This window comes from Eubalaena glacialis, chromosome 14 (genome assembly GCF_028564815.1).
Source record: "Eubalaena glacialis isolate mEubGla1 chromosome 14, mEubGla1.1.hap2.+ XY, whole genome shotgun sequence".
Lineage (NCBI taxonomy): Eukaryota > Metazoa > Chordata > Mammalia > Artiodactyla > Balaenidae > Eubalaena > Eubalaena glacialis.
This window is the reverse complement of record NC_083729.1, coordinates 92,485,702-92,507,770: the sequence shown is the minus strand read 5'-3', so window position 1 is coordinate 92,507,770 and position 22,069 is coordinate 92,485,702. Positions and strand designations below refer to the sequence as shown.

At 45.3% G+C, this 22,069-nt stretch overlaps 1 protein-coding gene across 2 annotated transcripts in view; it reads left to right on the top strand.

Moving 5' to 3' along the window:
• Positions 1–22,069, top strand: part of UXS1 (UDP-glucuronate decarboxylase 1) — a 79,625-nt gene that overhangs the window by 34,743 nt on the left and 22,813 nt on the right. For both annotated transcript variants that reach the window (XM_061168730.1, XM_061168729.1), the window contains exon 6: positions 11,999–12,179. In XM_061168730.1, the coding sequence (XP_061024713.1) occupies positions 11,999–12,179 (181 nt within the window). The remainder of the gene's footprint in view (positions 1–11,998; positions 12,180–22,069) is intronic.

Here is a 22,069-nt window from a genome sequence, read left to right as displayed (position 1 = left end):
AGTTTTTATCATAAATCGGTGTTGAATTTTGTCAAAAGCTTTTTTTGCATCTATTGAGATGATCATATGGTTATTATTCTTCAATTTGTTAATATGGTGTATCACATTGATTGATTTGCGTATATTGAAGAATCCTTGCATCCCTGGGATAAATCCCACTTGATCATGGTGTATGATCCTTTTAATGTGTTGTTGGATTCTGTTTGCCAGTATTTTGTTGAGGATTTTTGCATCTATATTCATCAGTGATATTGGTCTGTCATTTTCTTTTTTTGTAGTATCTTTGTCTGGTTTTGGTATCAGGGTGATGGTGGCCTCATAGAATGAGTTTGGGAGTGTTCCTTCCTCTGCAATTTTTTGGAAGAGTTTGAGAAGGATAGGTGTTAGCTTTTCTCTAAATGTTTGATAGAATTCACCTGTGAAGACATCTGGTCCTGGACTTTTGTTTGTTGGAAGATTTTTAATCACAGTTTCAATTTCATTACTTGTGATTGATCTGTTCATATTTTCTGTTTCTTCCTGGTTCAGTCTTGGAAGGTTATACCTTTCTAAGAATTTGTCCATTTCTTCCAGGTTGTCCATTTTATTGGCATAGAGTTGCTTGTAGTAGTCTCTTAGGATGTTTTGTATTTCTGCGGTGTCTGTTGTAACTTCTCCTTTTTCATTTCTAATTTTATTGATTTGAGTCCTCTCCCTCTTTTTCTTGATGAGTCTGGCTAATGGCTTATCAATTTTGTTTATCTTCTCAAAGAACCAGCTTTTAGTTTTATTGATCTTTGCTATTGTTTTCTTTGTTTCTGTTTCATTTATTTCCTTTCTGATCTTTATGATTTCTTTCCTTCTGCTAACTTTGGGTTTTGTTTGTTCTTCTTTCTCTAGTTCCTTTAGGTGTAAGGTTAGATTGTTTACTTGAGATTTTTCTTGTTTCTTGAGGTAGGCTTGTATAGCTATAAACTTCCCTCTTAGAACTGCTTTTGCTGCATCCCATAAGTTTTGGATCGTCGTGTGTTCATTGTCATTTGTCTCTAGGTATTTTTTGATTTCCTCTTTGATTTCTTCAGTGATCTCTTGGTTATTTAGTAACGTATTGTTTAGCCTCCATGTGTTTGTGTTTTTTACGTTTTTTTCCCTGTAATTGATTTCTAATCTCATAGCGTTGTGGTCAGAAGAGATGCTTGATATGATTTCGATTTTCTTAAATTTACTGAGGCTTGATTTGTGACCCAAGATGTGATCTATCCTGGAGAATGTTCCGTGCGCACTTAAGAAGAAAGTGTAATCTGCTGTTTTTGGATGGAATGTCCTATAAATATCAATTAAATCTATCTGGTCTATTGTGTCATTTAAAGGTTCTGTTTCCTTATTTATTTTCATTTTGGATGATCTGTCCATTGGTGTAAGTGAGGTGTTAAAGTCCCCCACTATTATTGTGTTACTGTCGATTTCCTCTTTTATAGCTGTTAGCAGTTGCCTTATGTATTGAGGTGCTCCTATGTTGGGTGCATATATATTTATAATTGTTATATCTTCTTCTTGGATTGATCCCTTGATCATTATGTAGTGTCCTTCCTTGTCTCTTGTAACATTCTTTATTTTCAAGTCTATTTTATCTGATATGAGTATAGCTACTGCAGCTTTCTTTTGATTTCCATTTGCATGGAATATCTTTTTCCATCCCCTCACTCTCAGTCTGTATGTGTCCCTAGGTCTGAAGTGGGTTTCTTGTAGACAGCATATATATGGGTCTTGTTTTTGTATCCATTCAGCAAGCCTGTGTCTTTTGGTTGGAGCATTTAATCCATTCACATTTAAGGTAATTATTGATACGTATGTTCCTATGACCATTTTCTTAATTGTTTTGGGTTTGTTTTTGTAGGTCCTTTTCTTCTCTCGTGTTTCCCACTTAGAGAAGTTCCTTTAGCATTTGTTGTAGAGCTGGTTTGGTGGTGCTGAATTCTCTTAGCTTTTGCTTGTCTGTAAAGCTTTTGATTTCTCCATCAAATCTGAATGAGATCCTTGCTGGGTAGAGTAATCTTGGTTGTAGGTTCTTCCCTTTCATCACTTTAAGTATATCATGCCACTTCCTTCTGGCTTGTAGAGTTTCTGCTGAGAAATCAGCTGTTAACCTTATGGGAGTTCCCTTGTACGTTATTTGTCGTTTTTCCCTTGCTGCTTTCAATAATTTTTCTTTGTCTTTATTTTTGCCAATTTGATTACTGTGTGTCTCGGCGTGTTTCTCCTTGGATTTATCCTGTATGGGACTCTCTGTGCTTCCTGGACTTGGGTGGCTATTTCCAATCCCATGTTAGGGAAGTTTTCGATTATAATCTCTTCAAATATTTTCTCTGATCCTTTCTCTCTCTCTTCTTCTGGGACCCCTATAATGCGAATGTTGTTGTGTTTAATGTTGTCCCAGAGGTCTCTTAGGCTGTCTTCATTTCTTTTCATTCTTTTTTCTTTAGCCTGTTCCGCAGCAGTGAATTCCAGCATTCTGTCTTCCAGGTCACTTATCCGTTCTTCTGCCTCAGTTATTCTGCTATTGATTCCTTCTAGTGTAGTTTTCATTTCAGTTATTGTATTGTTCATCTCTGTTTGTTTGTTCTTTAATTCTTTTAGGTCTTTGTTAAACATTTCTTGCATCTTCTCGATCTTTGCCTCCATTCTTATTCCGAGGTCCTGGATCATCTTCACTATCATTATTCTGAATTCTTTTTCTGGAAGGTTGCCTATCTCCACTTCATTTAGTTGTTTTTCTGGGGTTTTATCTTGTTCCTTCATCTGGTATGTAGCCCCCTGCCTTTTCATCTTGTCTATCTTTCTGTCGCCAGTTCCATTTTTATATTGCATATTCTCTTGGTAAATAGAAACATAGTTGATTTTTGTCTTTTCTTAATGTCCTGCAACCTTGCTCAACTCGTTGGTGAGTTCTAATAGTTTTAAGTGGATTCCTTAGGATTTTCATGCAGGTCATGTTATCTGTAATTATAGGTGGTTTAGCTTCTGCCTTTTCAATATGGATGCTTTGTATTTCACCTTCTTGCCTAATTGTCTTTGCTGGAACCTCTAATACAGTGTTGAATAGAAGTGGGAGGAGCAGACGTCCTTGTCTTGTTCCTGATCTCAGGGGAAAGGTTTCAGCCTTTCACCATCTAGGGCCATGTTAGCTGTGGGTTTTCAGAGATGCCTTTCATCAGGTTGAGGAAGTTCCCTTCTCTTCCTAGTTTGTTCATTTTGCAACCAACCTTGCATATCTGTGATAAATCCCAGCTGATGACCGTGTATAATCCTTTTTCGTATATTGCTGGATTTGATTTGCTTGTATTTTGTTGAGGAATTTTATGTCTATGTGTATAAGAGATATTGGTCTAGAATTTACCTTTCTTATGAGGTCTTTTTCTGGTTTTTGTATCAGAGTAATAATGGCCTTGTAGGATAAGTGGGGCAGTGTTTTTTCCTCTTCTACTCTTTGGGAAGACTTTGAAGATTTGACATTACAGTTGACCCTTGAACAACATGGGTTTGAACAGTGCTGGTGCACTTATATGTGGATTTTTTTCAGTAAAGACACACTACAGGGACTTTCCTGGTGGCGCAGTGGTTAAGAGTCCACCTGCCAACACAGGGGACATGAGTTCGAGCCCTGGTCTGGGAAGATCCCACATGCCATGGGGCAACTAAGCCCATGCACTGCAACTACTGAGCCTGCACTCTAGAGCCCATGAGACACAGCTGCTGAGCCCGCATGCCACAACTGCTGAAGCCCACACACCTGGAGCCCGTGCTCCACAACAAGAGAAGCCACTGCAATGAGAAGCCTGCACACCGCAATGAAGAGTAGCCCCAGCTCGCCACAACTAGAGAAAGCCAACATGCAGCAACAAAGACCCAGTGCAACCAAGAAAAATAAATAAATAAATACATAAATTTAATTAAAAAAAAAAAAAAGACACACTGCAGTCCGTACTGCACGATCTGTGGTTGGTTGAATCTGCAGATGTGGAACCACAGATGTGGAGGACTGAATGTAAAGTTATCTTGGATTTCCCACTGTGTGATTGTTTGGCACCCCTGACCCCTGAGTTGTTTGAAGGTCAGCTGTAAGTCTTCTTTAAATGTTTGGTGAAGTTCACCAGAGAAGCCATCTGCACTCAGGCTTAATTCAGTCTCTTGTTATAAACCTATGTGGTTTTCTGTTTCTTCTTGAGTTAGTTTTGGTAGTTTGTATCTTTCTAGGAATTTCACTGCTTTAGCTGCATACCCTAAGTTTTGGGAATGCTGTTTCTGCATTGTCATTCATTTCAAAGTATTTTCTAATTTCCCTTATAATTTATTCTTTGATCCATTAGTTACTTGGGAGTGTGTCATTTAATTTCTACATACTTGTGAATTTCTCAGATATCTTTGTTATTGATATCTAATTTCATTCCGTTGTAGTCAGAGAACATACCTTGTATGATCTGAATCCTTTTAGATTTGTTGAGGCTTGTTTTATGGCCTAGGATATAGTCTCTCCTGGAGAATATTTCGTGTGCTCTTAAAAGGACTGTGTATTATGCTGCTGTTGAGTGGAGTGTTCCATAGGCATCTGTTTGGTCCAGGTGGCTTATCATGCTTTTCAAGTGTTTTATTCCCTCGTTAATCTGCTGCATAGTTCTGTCCAGTATCGAGGATGAGGTATTGATGTTTGCCGTTTTTGTTGTTGAATTCTGTTTCCCCCTCTGATTCTTTCAACTTCACTTCATGTATTTTGGGTCTCTGTTGTAGGTGCATAAATGTTTGTAACTGTTATATCCACTTGATGGATCGACCCTTTTATCCTTATAAAATGCCCCCTCTTTATCTGTGAACATTTTTTGTTTTAAAGTTTATTATGTCTGATAGCATTGTAGCCACTCCATCTTTCTTATTGTTGTTTCTATGCTGTGTTTTATATTTTCACATTCAGCCCGTTATATCTTTGAGTCGACAGTGTCCTCGTTAGACAGTGTGTGGTTGGATCTTATTTTTTCTAGTGTTCTGCCTTTTGAGTAATTGTTTAATCCATTCACATTTAATGTTATTTTCGACATAGTTGATTTTTATTTTCGCCACTTCATTTTGTTTTCTGTTTGCCTCACATCTTCGTTCCTCTGTTCTCCATTACTGTTTTCTTTTGCATTAAGTGAATCTTCTCTTGTATAACATTCGAATTCCTTTAAAGAATTTTTTTTTTTTTTTGTACTGTATTTCAAAAATGTATTTTGTTCCTGGTTGCTCTAGTGCTCACCACATACACCCTAACTCATGACTCTGCTCCAGGTTTATACTGTGGTCCAGTGAGGTGTAGAAATGCTCCCCGCATTAGATCTGTGTATTACTTCTATCCATGTTACAAACCCAACACATTGTTATGATTATTACTTTATACAAGTTTATATCTTTTAAATAAGCTGAGTGAATAAAGCAGAGAAAGGATATATTTATGGAATTTGTTACATTAACCTTTTTATAACGTTTTTATCAACCTTCATTTGTTCCTGTGGGTTTGAGTTAACTTTGGTGTCATTTCCTTACTGCAAACAACTTAGCTCTCACCTACCTTCTTTGCACTATTGTTGTCAAATATATTTCTGTATTTTATAAGGATAAATAATATACTTATATATATTATTTTGTTCAAGTGGCTTTTTCTTTTTTGTTGTGGTAAGATACATATAACATAAAATTTATTATTTTAATCATTGTTAAGCGTATAGTTCTTTGGCTTTAAGTGTGTCCACATTGTTGTGCTAAGTAGTTTGGTCTTTAAATTTAAAGCAATTAAGAGGAAAAGGAAAAAAATGCAATTATATTGCCTTTTATAGTTAACTCAATTACTTTATTCTCCCCCCACCCTCCAGTATCATCTGCCTTCCGCCTGAAGAATTTAGTATTTCTTGTATGGCAGGTCTGATAGCAATGAATTCTCTCACTTCTTACCTCTCTCTGTTTTTTATCTTTAAAAGTTACCTTTGGTGTCTGTAAGATTCTCGGCTGTAGTTTCTCTCTACTGCTTTCTCCATCATTTGTTATGAAACGTCAGCTGTGAGTCACATTGGGGTTCCCTGCACTTCAGGGGTCATTCTCTTTTCCTCTTGTTCAGTTTCCTGCGGCTGCTGTAATAATTCCACCAACCCCGTAGCTCAGAACAATAGGAGCTCCCAATTCTGGACGCTGGAAGTGTAAATCCAAGTTGTCGGCAGGGCTGTGCTCTGCTCTGTCTGGAGGCTCTGGCGGAAGTCGTTCCCAGCCTTTCTCTGCACTCTGGTGCGGCCAGTAGTCCCTGAAGCCCTGCCTTGTGGGGCATCACCCCAGCCTTTGCCTCCATCACCAAGCGCTGCTCTCCCCATGTCTCACGCTGGACTCACGGTCCACCCGGATCCACTCTGACCTCACCTGAGCTAATTACACCTGCAATAGCCCCATTTCCAAATAAGGTCACGTTCTGAGGTTCCCAGAAGGACATACATTTTGCAGGACAGTATTCAACCCAGTGCACCTGCTTTCAGACTTCATCTTTGTCTCTGGTTTTCATCATTTTTAGTGTGACATGTCTGCGTGCATCTACCTGTGTTTACATTTTCCTACATGGAGTTAGTGGAGCTTCTTAAAGTGTAGATTACTGTGTTTCACCAGTTTTGGGGAGTTTCAGCCATTATTTCCTTGAGCATTTTTCTGTTCCTTTTTCTTCCTTTTTCCCATTACATGCATGTTGGGGTGGTTATTGGCGTCTCATGTTTGTCAGAGGCTCTGTTCACTCTCCCTTATTTTCTCTCTGTTTTTTTAAAAAATTATATTATTTATTTATTTTTGGCTGCGTTGGGTCTTCGTTGCTGCACGCGGGCTTTCTTTAGCTGTGGTGAGCGGGGGCTGCTCTTCCTTGCAGTGCGTGGGCTTCTCACTGTGGTGGCTTCTCTTGTTGTGGCTCGCAGGCTCTAGGCGCACGGGCTTCAGTAGTTGTGGCGCATGGGCTTAGTTGCTCCGTGGCATGTGGGATCTTCCCGGACCAGGGCTCAAACCCGTGTCCCCTGCATTGGCAGGCGGATTCTTAACCACTGTGCCGCCAGGGAAGCCCTTTCTCTCTCTTCTTCACGGTGCATAAGCCCCCTTGGTCCAGCGTCAAGTTGGCCAATTTGTGCTTCTGCCAGATCCAGAAGATTGTCGAATCTCTCTGGCCCACTTTTCTTTTTGGTTTCTGTGCTTGTCAACATAGAATTTCCATCTGTTTCTGTCTTATAACTTTTCTCTTTTTCGTCTCTCTTTACTTCCTTAATCTGGTTTCCTCCAGTTCTTTGAGTGTATTTGTGGTGGCTGCTTTGGAGACTGTCGAATCCGTCGCCTGGGTCCCACAGGCAGTTTTGTTGCCTGGTTGCTTTCCTGTGCAGGGGTCACATGCAACTGTTGCTTTGCACATCTCAACATTTTTGGTAGAAAACTAGACATTTTGGGTAGTTCATCGCAGCAGCTCTGGATCCTGATCCCCCCCTTCCCCGAGGCCTGTTTTACTTTGGTGTGCTTATTTATTTGTTCGGAGGCCTGGCTGGTCTACTTTGGTGACGTCTGTTTCCCCTGGAGTGTGAAGGTCTGGTGGCCGCTCCTCAGAGGCTGCAGCCTCGGGAGTGGACACGGTCACCTGGATGACAGTGGTTCCAGCAGGGCCCTTGTCACGGTCTCCTTCCCTGATTGCTCTGTTGAGCTGTCTGCCTTGTGTGGTAGGCTCTGATAACTGGCCGGTGGGGTGATCTGTCCTTTCGTCAGAGCTTTGCATTATAAATTGCTCCTCACTTTTACCTAATTAAATTCTGGCCCCTTTACAGAGGGAGATTGGAGTGCAGTCTTGGAGGTTTGTTCTGACCTGGGAAGGCTCTTGGGTCTCTCCCCGGTTCCGTCTGCTAAGCCAGCTGTTCTCATAGAGCTGCCAGCCTCCTCCTCACGGCTTGCCACCCTCATCTCCCTTATGCTTGAACTTCCGCACTGTCTCTTCCAAGTCAAGTCAGTTCCTTTAGGGAGATCAGTAGCGCCTGATCAGTTACAGACTTCAGTGCCTGGGGCGGAGCTTCTGCTCCGAGTTGGGGGTGGGAGCTGGTTGGGGGAAGGGAGCGCTCGACCAACAGGCTTGGGGGTCAGGAGTCCAGGCCGAAGGGGATGAGAAATGTGAAATGCGGGGGCCCTGCCCTTCCTGGGGAGATGCCACATCTTTCACTGGGAGCCCCTATTTTTGGCCACACCTGACACTCTCACCGGCTCTGCACTGGGTGGAGGGTGGAAGGACAGAGTGAGCCGGGGCTCAGTTGTCCAGACTCTCGCGGTTCTTATTAAATTTTGGCAGATTTTCATGGATATAAATGTTTCCGTATCTGCTGTATGCCCTTAGGGCAAAATCCAGAGACTTAAATATTGGCTTTTGAATTAATTTTCTCCTGTTGTGGTTGTCTTGTTTCACCAGGTCTGTGGAGCTCCTGGTATATATGTGACCTTGGCATATCAGTGGTTAGGACACAGGGGTGTCTGTTCTTGGCCATCATCTCCAGTGTAGGACCGTGCATCCCAAACACCAGAATAACATTTGTGAATCAGTGTTAAACTGTTTCCCGTACAAAATCTCCCTTTTCTTCTAGAAGTTACAGGAAGTCTCTTGCCTTTTTTGGGTGGCTACTGAACCTCACCCTGAGTAGACTCTAAAGCCAGTTTGTACACCCATCTTTTGGGTTATTTCCATCACATCAAAAATGTGTGAGTATTTAGGCATGCATTGAGAAATATATCAGTGAGGAGAAAAGCTGATTTTCCTGATCTCCCTGCGGCCACACGTCAGAGTGATCAGAAAATCTGAGGCTCTGCGCAAATGTATGAACCCCGCACAGCCTTGCTAGGGTTCTCGTCATTTCCACGTGGGATGGTTTTCCTGTGACGCCGGGCACTGTCATATTTTTTTCACTTCACTCATAACCACAATCCATAAGCCTAGTGTTTTTGACTCATCTGCCGCCTCATAGGTTAAGTCACATCTCCGAGTCATTTGGTGCCCAAGGCTGGCATATGGTTGCTGAAACTTAAAGCCTTTTCAGTAATTGTTGAAGCCTTCGCACAAAGAAGAGTTTTGTTCTGAAAGACATCCTTTTTTCTTTTTTTTTTTTTTTTTTTGCTGATGGACGGGGCGGCATGAGATTGCATGCTGCCCTGAGCTGGACCCGCTAGCTGCCTGTTGGCCCCGACGAGAGCAAGCAGCGCATGGGGCAGAGGTCACGGACTGCAGAGCCAAGCAAAGCTGTGCACGGCCTGATCTGTTCCGTGCACGAGGCCTGTGTCTACTCTTCCCACCATCCACTCCCTGTTACTCAAAGGCCTGCGTTCAGCGGTTATTTTTCTGGGGAGGCTACCTGAGTGCTAAGCTTCTGCCCGTTATGTTTCTGTTTGAAATGCTTTCCTAAAGGGGTGAAATTGATTAGGAGAAACATTTTATTTTATTTTGTTTTTATTTTTTTAATTTTTAAAAATTTATTTGCTTATCCTTTCATTTTCAGCTGCGTTGGGTCTTCATTGCTGTGCGCAGGCTTTCTCTAGTTGTGGCGAGCGGGGGCTACTCTTCATTGCGGTGCGCGGGCTTCTCATTGCGGTGGCTTCTCTTGTTGCGGAGCACGGGCTCTAGGTGTGTGGGCTTCAGTAGCTGTGGCTCGCGAGCTCTAGAGCGCAGGCTCAGTAGTTGTGGCGCACGGGCTTAGTTGCTCCGTGGCATGTGGGATCTTCCCGGACCAGGGCTCGAACCCGTGTCCCCTGCATTAGCAGGCTGATTCTTAACCACTGCGCCACCAGGGAAGCCCGAGAAACATTTTATAACCACCCAGCTAGGTTACATAAATCTTAAGTATTTTAGATAGAAAGGAATTATTCAAGAAAAAAAATTTTTTTTAATCTATTTTAAGAAAGGCTAAGGTGCTTCCAGCAATTTTATGTCACCACTGAGACTAGTGAAGTGTTGCCAGCCATCGTGTATGATTTAATGCCCTGCGTTTCTGCTGGCTCCCAGGCCTCACCAGTTATTTTAGGTGCAGAGATAAAGTTAGCAAGCTACAGAACATCTTATTTTAGGAAACATTTGCATATAGATATAGAGTTACATTAAGAGGGGTTAAATTTCTTCTAAAAAGATGTAATTTTTTGCAGAAATATTCATATAATGTCCACAATTTGAGACATACAAAATAAAATTTGTAAGAAAAAAAAAGATGTAATTTTTCTGATTTAAAGACTGTGGGAAAATGCAGTAAAACAAAGGTAAGATAAAATGAAATCTCGCCCTGTGAGCTAAACACTAGTGGTGAGCCAGATTGGAAATCCAGTTATTTTGCCAGAAAATTATTTTTTCAAATCATCATTCAGGCATACAGGTAAAGTGTAGGAGCGCTAAGATAAGACACACACCAGACAAGTCGACAGGTGGTGGAGAGAATATGAAATGAGGACGACCGGGCTGATTGCGTCATTCCGGTGATCTGGGGATCCTGGCCCAAAACTCCACCCCCCCAGATGTCAGTTCACATCCCTAAAGCAAAGGGGTTTAGAAAATGGGGCTCCCGATAAGGAATGGACGCAGCTGATAGGAAACTGTCGGGCATCAGGGCTTCTCAGCCGTGCACGTTCTAAGTGTTTGTATTTGTGTTTTCATCCGAGCACACACATCTCTCGGTGGTGGTGGACGGATGGCTCTTCTTGGGCTGGTCTTACCTGCCCCCTCCCCCAGTCTGCCTTTTCTCCCCCAGGCTGCTCTGCTCCTGCCTGCCATAAACATGGGAATTACACATCAGATTTTATGTGAACAGAGGACTTCGTGGCAGATTAAATGTTTTAAAACCGTAGACCTAGAGGTTAAGGTGCTTTTTCTTTAGGTTAAAAGGAGTGGGTGTTTTTTCTACTGTTAGTTCTTTCAGTTTGGAACAGGAGGGTGATGTGAATGTGAGTTTTGAAGGAGCAGCAGGCAGAGGGGAGGGGAGGGCAGGACAGGCAGAGAATATAGTTTCCCATCCCACGTCTGTCTTCTGGGTTGATGCTTTTCGCTCCTATCCTCCAAAACCAAAATACACTTTATCTAGCCCCCTCCACTGACACTATTTAATTTGAATAAAGTCTTTTTATTAGTTTAATTTTTTTCCAGTCATAGTTGCCTTTACACATTTGGAGGGTTTAAGTTTTAGAAGCACATTAGTGGTGATCTCCTTCCCCTCATGGGCCCCTCAGGGCTGCCTTCCTTCTGTTTGGCTGGGTCGCTGACACTAGGTAACCAAAGAGTAGAACTGAATCATTTAGGGCCTTGGTCTGCACACGGTGTCTGCTGCTTATTAATTTGTTCTTATAAACAATTTGGAAGATACTAGTTTTTCATGAGGTTTTTTTTTTTTTTTTCTGTTTTACTCATCATTTTCCCATTTTATTTTATTTTAAAATTTTTTTTAGTTTTATTTTTTAACATCTTTATTGGGGTATAATTGCTTTACAATGGTGTGTTAGTTTCTGCTGTATAACAAAGTGAATCAGCTATACATATACACATGTCCCCACATCTCCCTCTTGCGTCTCCCTCCCTCCACTTCATGAGGTGTTTTGAGTCCAGTTTCAGTATCACATCCTTTTTTTTGGTAGTTCACCGAATAGATGCATGTTGCTGATCATTTTTTTAAAAAGTGATTCTAAAAGTATTAGAACCACGTAAGTGATGCTCAATATCCCATCCACTGTAAAACAAGGACCTTTTAATAACGTCAGATTTTGAAACTCGTGACTACTATTTTCCTGTGTTATTTAGTGGCGGCAGTTTAGATTTTCAGGCCGCTTAGAAGTTTCGGAAGGTTCGGCTCCCTCCTCTGGAGCGAGAAGAGACGCGCTTTGAAACCTTCCCGCCCCCTTCTGTGTTCCGTGGGGACCGCACCGGGACCCCTCGCTCGCACGGGGGGTCACCGCACCCTCCCCTGCTGTCTGCGTGCAGGTCACCGGAGGCGCGGGCTTCGTGGGTTCCCACCTCACGGACAAGCTCATGATGGACGGGCACGAGGTGACCGTGGTGGACAACTTCTTCACGGGCAGGAAGAGGAACGTGGAGCACTGGATCGGCCACGAGAACTTCGAGCTCATCAACCACGACGTGGTGGAGCCCCTGTACATCGAAGGTGAGCGAGGGCCGCCCCGTGCCGGTTGGTGCCAGGCGGGCAGGCGGGCGGGCAGGCTTGACGGGGTGGCAGCCCCGGGACGCTGGCTGACTCGGCCATGCTGAGTCCCTGTCTTGTTTTGGAAATGGTCTCACCGCGTCCCAGGCACCACCCTGGCCCCTGTGATGGAGAACAGCCGGGACGGGGGAGTCTGGATTCGCTGTCACGTGGCAGCCCTGCATTCGAGCCTCGTGGGCTGTTGAGGAGGCTCGATCAGGGCACCCCGGTCCTGGTGGCCTCACAGTCTGATGCCTGCCAGCTGGGGGGGAGTCACTTCTAGCCTCCAGGGAGCTGGCTGATGGAGGATGCTGGGCTCATAACGAAACGCCCCGTGTCAGAGTTCAGAGCCCTCCGGTAACTCTGCCACCCTAAAGGAATTAGGTTTGGGGGACGGTGGTGGGTTGGATGGTGGTCCCCAAAAGATGTGCACCTCACGTGCATCCTCACTTGCTCTGGCTGCAGCCCTGAGGGTGGGAGGCTGCACCCACCTGTACTTGGCGCGTGCCGCCTGGGAGTCAGGTGGCTGCCCAGCTGTGGGGCTGGTGAGGCCGCACACACACTGCAGGGGTAGCTGGCTCTGCTTTTCCTGTGGTCCCCCCATCATGGGCCTCCTCCCCGTCCATAAGAGGAACCTTGAAGAGCTCGTGTAATCACTGAGCTGTGCTCTTGTGCAGATACGCCGCAGTTTATGTAAATTTTCCCTTATTTAAAGGTCTCCAGTGCTTCATTATAAATATCTTCGAATTTTACATCCTTGGTAAAGAGTCCAGACGTGAATTGTGCTCAACACTAAGGAGTCTCCTTCGTTGTTTGGTGGTGTCTTTTTCACTAATACATTAGTAGCCTTGAGCGTTACCTTAAAAAACTACTAACAAAAATAGTTTGTTAATTTGGTAGAAAACCCATGGTTTGGTGTACATTTTTTTGGTTACTAAAAAGGTTAGACTTTCTAATGTGTTAATTCCCAGAGGAAATCCAAATAGTTCTTCATCATAAGGATGTAACTCCTTTGGTGCCTATTCAGTAAACCGCCGCCCCCTTCTGGCTTTTGCCTTTTAGGTAGACAACCAAATTGAGTAACAGTGGTAACTCAGTTGTCTGCTTTGAGCTCTGACACCACAGCTGTTCTAGGCCATTTCTGCCGCTTCTGGCGCTGGACTCCACGTAGAGGGCGGACACACACACACACACACACACACACACACACACACACACACACTCTCTGCATGGACTCTCCCTGCCCCTCACTCTCCCGCCCCCTGTAGCGCATGGGCTTCTTCCAAGTGCCAGGTCGCTCCCACCCGTCCCGGCCGCCTCCTCACTCTGTCCCACGATGCCCACCGGACTCTGAGCTCCTCGCGTGGAAGGGCCATGGTTCGGGGACAGTTGTGCTTTTCAAAGGTGGTGATCCCTCCTACCCACTGAGGTCCCAGTCACAGCAGGAATTTAACCAGCTGAACTTAGCTCCATGGCATGAATTATTCACTCCCCGCCCCCCTGCTTTGCGTGGTGAGAGTGTGTAACAAAGTACAAACACTCGGTGTTTACTCTCTGTGGGTACCTTTTTCCTAATAGAAGCAGCCTTAGTTGATCTGATATTTACAGCATAGCAGGAATGTCCTTCTGCTTTGGCAAGTGTTTTGCGGGATTGTGTTGGTCTGTTTGTTTCCCGGGCTGACAGGTGTGGGTTTTAACGCGGCAGCAGTGGCATCACCTGACCTGGCAGCATCCCAGCAGAGCTTCACTAAGTTCTCCTCAGCACACGCTTCCTCCTCTTGTTATTTTCAAAGTGTAACCATCATGGTTTATTCTCTTTCCGTATGTCCAGTGGGAAAGTAACTGTTGTCTGGGCTCAGGATGGGGTGGTCGATGTGGAAGGTTAGCTGTGAGCGCGGTAACTCACGTCGGGGCCGAGGTGGCACCGTGACCCCGGGGGCCCCCTCGTGTACTTAACTATGAAACGATCAGACAGGAAGCATTGTTGTCACGCGGCTTACGACGGAGGCCTCTGCGTTGTCTGGGTTAGATGTTTGGGGGAGAAAATCGTTGCTTTGGAGGGAATCATTGAAATAACTTAATCGGATTTCCTGTTGCTTTAAAAGAACTCTGGACTTTACCCACCACAGCGTTTAAGTTTCAGATGTTGAATCCACCCTGCGAACTGGCTCTGGAAGGGATAAAGTTAACTCTTCTTCCCACCCACCCATTCAGGACGCCGGGAGGTTTCTGAGAAGCTGGTGTCGGGTGGAGGGTGTGTGTGGTCTGTGGGGTGGACGCCAGGCCGTTGGGACGGTGGTGATCGCTGAGCTGCGGCCCAGGACGGCTCCGTGGACGCGGGCGGGCGGGCGTCTGTCTGGGGAGGGGGCCCCGGGGGAGCACAGGACAGCGGGCGGTGACCGGGCTCTAAGGGCTGATGGGACACTGCAGAAGGGAGCAGGGAGTACCACGTAGGGGGGAGGAGCCATCTTCGTCTTCGTCTTCGCGGGCGGCTGGATGGACTTCAGGTTTCTGGTCTGACCTGTCGGGACCCCGGAACAGTCCCTCCCGTCCTCACAACAGGGAAGATGAGCAAGCTGATGGCCCGTGGCCCTTCTCGGCTCCAGCAGGGGACAGGGTCACAGGGCAGACTGCCACCTGGGAGCTGGAGATGGCGGTGGACACAGAACCCTGACTGGGGTGGAAGCGGCTGCGGGCGAGTGGGAGCTGCCCGCGGGCAGGGACAGCGTGGACGGGCCGTGAGTTCGGGCCCCGGTTCTGGGAGTCGGGGGCTGTGTGGTGCGCTTCACCTCCAGGAGCCCCATGAGGTTCTCAGTGACGATCAGCCTTCCAGCTGGAGAAGGGGAAACGAGCCTTCCTGAAATCCGCCCAGAGCGCCCTGTTTTCCCCCAAAGGCCTCGCAGGGGGACTTCCCCCAGGGCCTGACCGACGAAGAGGAGACGCGGGCCTGGGACCGGGGGGCTCCCGGCACTCAGTGGAGACCCCGAGGGTGACAAGAAGCAGAGGAGGCACGGGCCCAGGCCCAGGTAAGGAGGGGTCTCTAGGGAAACCCGGGGACAGCCGGGGACATCAAGCAGGGGCACGGGGTGGAGGTACGCCTCTGACCCCGAGGGCTGCAGGGCAGCAAGCGCAGCCTGCGTCCAGCCAGCGAGCTCGAACCTCGTGCCGGAGGCCCGTTATCTCCTACCCCTGGTGCAGCGTGTGTGCCTTTCAGCGAAGAACTGCAGGCGTGTTCCAGGGCACGAGCACAGTCTGAAGAGGCGGAGCAAACATCAGACCCGGACAGACGTGGCAGAGACTTGGAGTCACCACGAGGGCTGTTTCAGTAACTATGGTCAACGTGCAAAGGATGCTGGTGGGAAAAGCAGACTCTGCAGGGATAGGTGGGTCATGGAAGCTGAGAGGTGGAAACTCTCAGAATCAAAGGGAAATGCCCGAAATAGAAAGCATTGTGCCAGAAATGAAGAGGGCCTTCGATGGGCGCGTCTCAGCCCAGGAGAAGGACAGGGAGCTTCAAGGTGTGTCAGTGAAAACTTCCCGAAGTCAAGAGCAAAGAGAAAAAATAAAAATCCAGAGCGGAATATCCAAGAACTGTGGGCACATTACAGGAGGTGTAACGTACACACAGGGAGATTCCCAGAGGAGAAGAAAGGAAGGAACGGGAGAAACGTGTGACGTAGGACGGCTGAGAATCTTCCAAAGTTAGTGACACGGACTACGCCGGAGGCTGAGGGAGCTTGGAGAATACCAGGCAGGATACACCCCCAAAATCTACGCATTGAACTTGTAGAAAATGACTGATGAACAGAAAACCTTGAAAGAAGCTGAGACGGGTGCGGGTCACACCTCACCCATAGAAGAACAAGGATGAGGGTCACGCAGACTTCTCTTCAGGAAGCGTGCAAAGAAGAGTGGAGGGAGGTATTTACATAATTGAAAGAAAAAACCCACCAACCTAGAATTCACCATCCTGTGAATTTATCCTTCGCGTGTGAAGGAGAAATAAAGACTTTGAGGGATCTGTCCCCTGTAGACCTGCTTTGCAGGAAGTGTTCCAAGAAGTCCTGTAGAGAAGGAAAATGATGCAGATCTGAAACTCGGATCTGCATAAAGAAAGAAGGAATTTCAGAGGAGGAATGTGATGGTAAAATTAAAACTTCCATTTTTCTTTTTCTTAATCTAACAGGTAACAGTTCAAAATAATAATAGCTCTCGGGTGATTACTGCTCATGATAAATGAAAGAATGACAGCAGTGTCACCAGAGACGGAGGAGGAGTTGGGGATACTCTGTTATATGAGGCACCTGATTGCCTGTAGGTCAGTCGCATATGGTAAATTATAGGACAACTACTAAAGGGATTTTTTAAAAGGTATAATTGATATGCCAAAAGATGAGAGAAAACGGAATCATATGCAATGCTCAGATAAAACGAGAGAAGGCAGAAGAGGAGTGGAAGACAAGGACAAGGAAATGAGTAGAAAATAGCTAGAAATATAGTAGATATTAATCCAGGTCTATTGATAATCACTTTAAATATGAATGCTCTAAATACGCCAGTTGAAAAACAGATCGTCATAGAGGTTAAAAAACAACAAGACCCAACTCTCTGTTTTCTGCAGGAAACCCACACTGTATATAAAGATACAGATAGATTAAAGGGATGGAGAGAGGTGAAGCATGCTGACACGGATCAGAAGATAGCTGGGGTCGCTGTCTTCACTTCAGACCAACTGGACCGCAGAGCAAGGCGAGTTACCACGGTAAAGCCAGCACATCCTGACGTAGGGTCAGTTCTCCAGGAGGACGTCACGGTCCTCCCTGTATATGCACTTCACAGAGCTCGGAACTGATGGAATGAACGGAGGAGGGGATGAACCACCGTCATAGCTGGGGACTTGTACACGCCCGTCAGAATGGACGGGTCCAGCAGGCAGAAGATCAGTGAGGACATGGCTTCTCGCAACACCGTTGATCAACAGCTTGTGATGGACGTGTACAGACTAGTTCATCCAACAACAGAGAACACGTTCTTCTCAAGCTACATGGAGCGTCTACCAAGATTGACCACATTCTGGCCCAGAAAGTACACCTTGACAACCTTTTAAGTTTGTTACTAGAGTAGAAAACAATTGAATAGAAATTATATAAGTGTACTTTCAGATCACAATGGAATTAAACTAGAAATCAATAACAGAAAGACAGATGGAAAACCACAAAGTATTTGGAGATTAAACAACATACTTCTAAATAACACGAGTCAAAGAAGAAATCTCAAGAGAAATTTAAAAATACTGTGAACTAAATGAAAGAACTGGGTTTTGTGTTTATGTATTTGATAAAGAATAACATGGAAGAGAATCTTAATTTTTTTCTCTCTTTTCAAAAGACGATTGTTTCCTGATAAAAGTTATACATGCATGCTACAGAAAATTTGGAAAAGGATAAAAAAGAAGAGAATTTTAGAGGAGGAATACCCAGAAATACTCTGTTCTTGTTAACATCCAATCATTTCTTTAAATGTGATCTTTTTTAGATTAAACATATGCTTAATAGGCAGCATAATTATATGGTTCAATTATTTTTAAAAAAATTAAAAAGATATTCCGTAAAAAGTCTTTCTCTTGCCTCTGTCTTCAGTCTTCCCAGGTCCCAACTCACCTTCAGGAAACTGCTCTTAGCATTTCTTTGTTCATCTGCAGTTTATGTGACCCAGTTAACACATCTAGGTATTCATAATTCTCCCCTGTGGGTAGAGAAAGCAATTTCTATATTGCTCTGAATCTTGTTGATTTCTGCTTTTTGTATCCTGGTGATCTTTCTGTATCAGAATTCACAGGGGGGGGGGGCCAGTGTGCTGTGGCCACCCCACCCCGGGCCCATCCTCTCCCCAACATAAAAATAACATGCCCAGACCTGCCAGGATGCTGCTTTGAACCTACTTAAGGAAATTATGTGAAAAAGGAGAACACGCCTTTGCTTTTCTGTTTAGTCTCTCATTAATTTGAGCTCTTTCAGACTCATTTCTCAAGGTTCCTCTTTTCCCAGCTGTGGTTCCTGCACTCAGCCTTGTAAATGGGACAGGGCCTCCGGAGGGTCACTTCGCGGCCGACGGCCAGCACGAATGGCCGTGCGTTCTTCCTCCCCCAGCTGGGATGCTTGAACGTCACGCTCATATTTGGTGCAGTTTGTGCTGTGCAGTTGGCAGGCTTTGAGGGCTTTTTTCCTGGGCTGTGAGGGCTCACCCTGCTGCTCTGTTGTTAACGTTTCTTCGTATTTTCCGAGCACCTCTCGTGGCTGATCATTTACGCTTGTTCTGAAGTTGCCCCGCTCTCCTCCTCGTAATTCCTTCCAGAAGACTCTGTCAGGGACTGGTGCTGTGTCCTCCTGGGACGGGCGCTGGAGCTGCTGTCCTTACTGTTGCAGGCAGGACAGCCTCGTAGGAAAGAGGCGCTGCTTAAATCAATGCAAGGAATGGTCTTGCAGGGCGTGTCTTAGTCCTTCCAGCTGCGGTGGGTGGGGACAGCCGCTGGGCTAAGCTGTCAGATGATGGAAAACACGACAAACCAGATGGAACGGCCTTCGGATGAAATAAGTCCCCAGTGTGCAGCCCATCTCGACACTGGCCGACCCCGCTGAGCACTGCTCCCACGTCAGCCCCGCCGTGCAGGGGATGTTTCCAGTTGCAGGTTTCCGGGGTCTGCCCGGGAATCTACATTTGCACGTGCTCTAAGCTGCCGTCCTGCAGAGAGCGGGGCCGTGTGCGGATAAACCGTGAGGAAGGACGTGTGTGGAGCCCTCGCTGAGGCAGGAGGAGGGATTGGGAACCCGAGGTCCAGGCCGCCAGCGGTGACATGTGAGGTGCTGACCGCACGCGCGCCCTGACGCGTGGATCGCGCTGGCGTGGGTGAGGACGAGGGCGCACGCGCGGAGGCTGGCGTTTGAACTTCGCTCTCGAAGTGGCCCTTTTTCCTCTGTTTTTGATGCCGTTTCCTTTTTTTTTTCACTGTCTATGTCGTCGCCTCAAGTGTGAAACCAGTGGTGAATGATTTGTGCCAGGAGGTCGCAGCCCGTACGCCTCGACTGACGTCGTCTGCAGCCCTGCTGGGGGCCTGTGAACCGGGAGGGATGCTGAGCAGGCCCCATGCCGTGGTCTTCGCTCTGTAGGCCCATCTGGAGCCCAGCGCAGCCCCACTTGCTCGCTCGGGCAGCGGCGGGGAGTGATGACGTGTCCCTGGGCTGCTGGGGCCCACTGCATGCAGCCCCCAGGCCTCATAGCAGGCGGGCGGGAGCTGATCCAGCCTCTTACCTACGGAGCTGTCAGTCAGCTGAGGTTGATGGGGTTCTGTGAGAACTATCTTGTTAATTTACAATTTGCATAGAACTTCTGTTCTTTTTTTTTTTTTACTTTTATCTGTGTGTCAACTCCGAAGAACTTCTGGGGGTCAGAAAGCAGTCACAGGATTTTCCTCTTAATTAGATCGACCCCTTCAATGAATTCCCATATCGACAGACTGTAAACCATTTTAAAAGGTTTTGTGTTTTTTTAGTTTCTTGAAAAAGGATTATTCTTTGAACAGCATGGGTTCCATTTTTAAATCAACCCAGTAGTTTTAAAACGTGGTTTTACAAAATACATAAATATACACATGTAAGTAAAGGTCCAGAGTCTCCCCACCTGGAGTGTCTGTGGCAGGATGCCAGGGATGCGGGCACCTTTTATTCAGAAGCTTCCCTGGGGGGGCTCTGATTGCAGAGCGAGGACTGAGGAGAACCCTCTGCAGGCTGGCGGGGGGCAGGTAGAAAGGTAGGGGAACAAATGCACAGACCGAAACTACTCATTTCCACCTCTGCTTTGGTAAAGGCACTGATCCTCTTTTTTGCATTTGCTTTCACTGCTCCTAAGCCTCTTTTTCTTTTTTTGCCACGTCACCATGTTTAAGTGCACTAACCAGCAGTGTGAAGTATGTTGTTGTGAACTAGACCTCCAGAACTTTTTCATCTTGCAAAAGTGAAACCCTGTACCCACCAAACAGTAAGCCCCTCCCCCAGCCCCCGGCAAATTGTTGGTACTTGCTGTCTCTGTGAATCTCACTGCTCTAGGGACCTCATGTGCATAATAGAATCATAGAGCATTTGTCTTTTTGTGACTGGCTTATTTCACTTGGAGTAATGTCCTTAAAGTTCATTTGTCCTGTAACATGTGTCAGAATTTTCTTCCACTTTAAGACTGAATAATATTCCACTGTTTGGATTTACCTCATTTTGTTTATTGGTCCATCTGCCTGTGGACACTTGGGTGGCTTCCATGTCTTGGCTATTGTGAATGATGCTGTCGTGAACATGGGTGTGCAAATATCTCTTTGAGACTCTGCTTTTTAATTCCTTTGGCTATATACCCAGAAGCGGAATGTCTTATCATATGTTAATTCTATTTTTAATATTTTGAGGAAATGTCATACTGTCTTCCACAGCGGCTGCAGCATTTACGTTCCCACCGGCAGCGCACAAGGGTTCCAATTTCTCCACATCCTTGACAACAACGTTTGTTACTTTCTGTTCCTGTTTTGTTTTTTTGAAGTAGTCATCTGATGGGTGTGAGGTAATACCCATTGTGGTTTTGATTTGCATGTTTCTGATAAGTGACATTGAGCATTTTTTCATACGCTTGTTGGCCATTTGTATATCATCTTTGGAGAACTGTATATTCAGTGCTTTGCCATTTTTTAATTTGGTTATTTATTTTTTGTTCATTTGTAGGAGTTCTTTATATATTCTGGATATTAGCTTATCACATATGTGATTTGCAAGTATTTTCTCCTATTCTGTAGGTTGCATTTTTGCTTTGTTGATCGTGTCCTTTGATCTTGGCAGAAAAGTTAAGTTTGATGTAGTCTCATTTGTCTGTTTTTGCATTTGTTGCCTTTGCTTTTGGTGTCACATCCAAGAAATCTTTGCCAAATTCAGTGTCATGCAGCTTTCCCGCTATGTTTTCTTCTAGGAGTTTTATTACTTTAGGTCTTATACTTAGGTTCTTAATCCATTTTGAGTTGATTTTTGTGTGCGGTGTAAGATAAGGGTCCAGTCTCATTCTTTTGCATGTGGATATCTAGTTTTCCCAACACCGTTTGCTAAAGAGACTGTCATTTCTCCATTGAGTGGTTCAGCACCCTTGTCAGAGATTGTGTGATCATACACAGAAGGGTTTGTTTGTGGGCTGTCTATTCTGTTCCATTGGTCTTTATGTCTTGATGCCAGTAACACACTGTTTTGTTACTGTAGCTCTGTAATATGTTTTGAAATCAGGAAATGGGAGTCCTCCAACTTTTTTTTTTTTCAAAATTGTTTTGGTTATTTTGACTCTTGAGATTCCATATGAATTTTTTTCTGTTTCTGCAAAAAAAATGCTGTTGAGAAGAGATTTTCATGGAGATGATGTTGCAGAGTATTGTTTTTAAAATAAGAAGACTTTAAAAAATAAAAATCCCATCAGGAGTTTGCTGGAAAGCTCTTAGCAAAGCAAGAAGCCACATCAATAAACACCCAGAAGACAGGACCTGCAGCCTTGCACACGTAGTTCTTGCCTCCCTCGGTGTATGGTCCTGGTATAGGAAAAACCGTAGTTACCAGGTTATACCATGAGTCTGTCTTCACCTAGAACCCCTTTCTAAAGACGCCGTGTGCACAGAACCGTCCGGGTCCTGGTGGCTCACGTGTCCTCCGTTCCCCAGACGCCCTAGGGCTTGAAAGACCGTGATCATTGGGGTGAGTTGAGTGGGACCAAGCCCCCTGCCTAGAATACCAGGCTCTCCTGGTCTGAGGATGAGAAAGCATCATCCGCTGCTCACCCTGGGG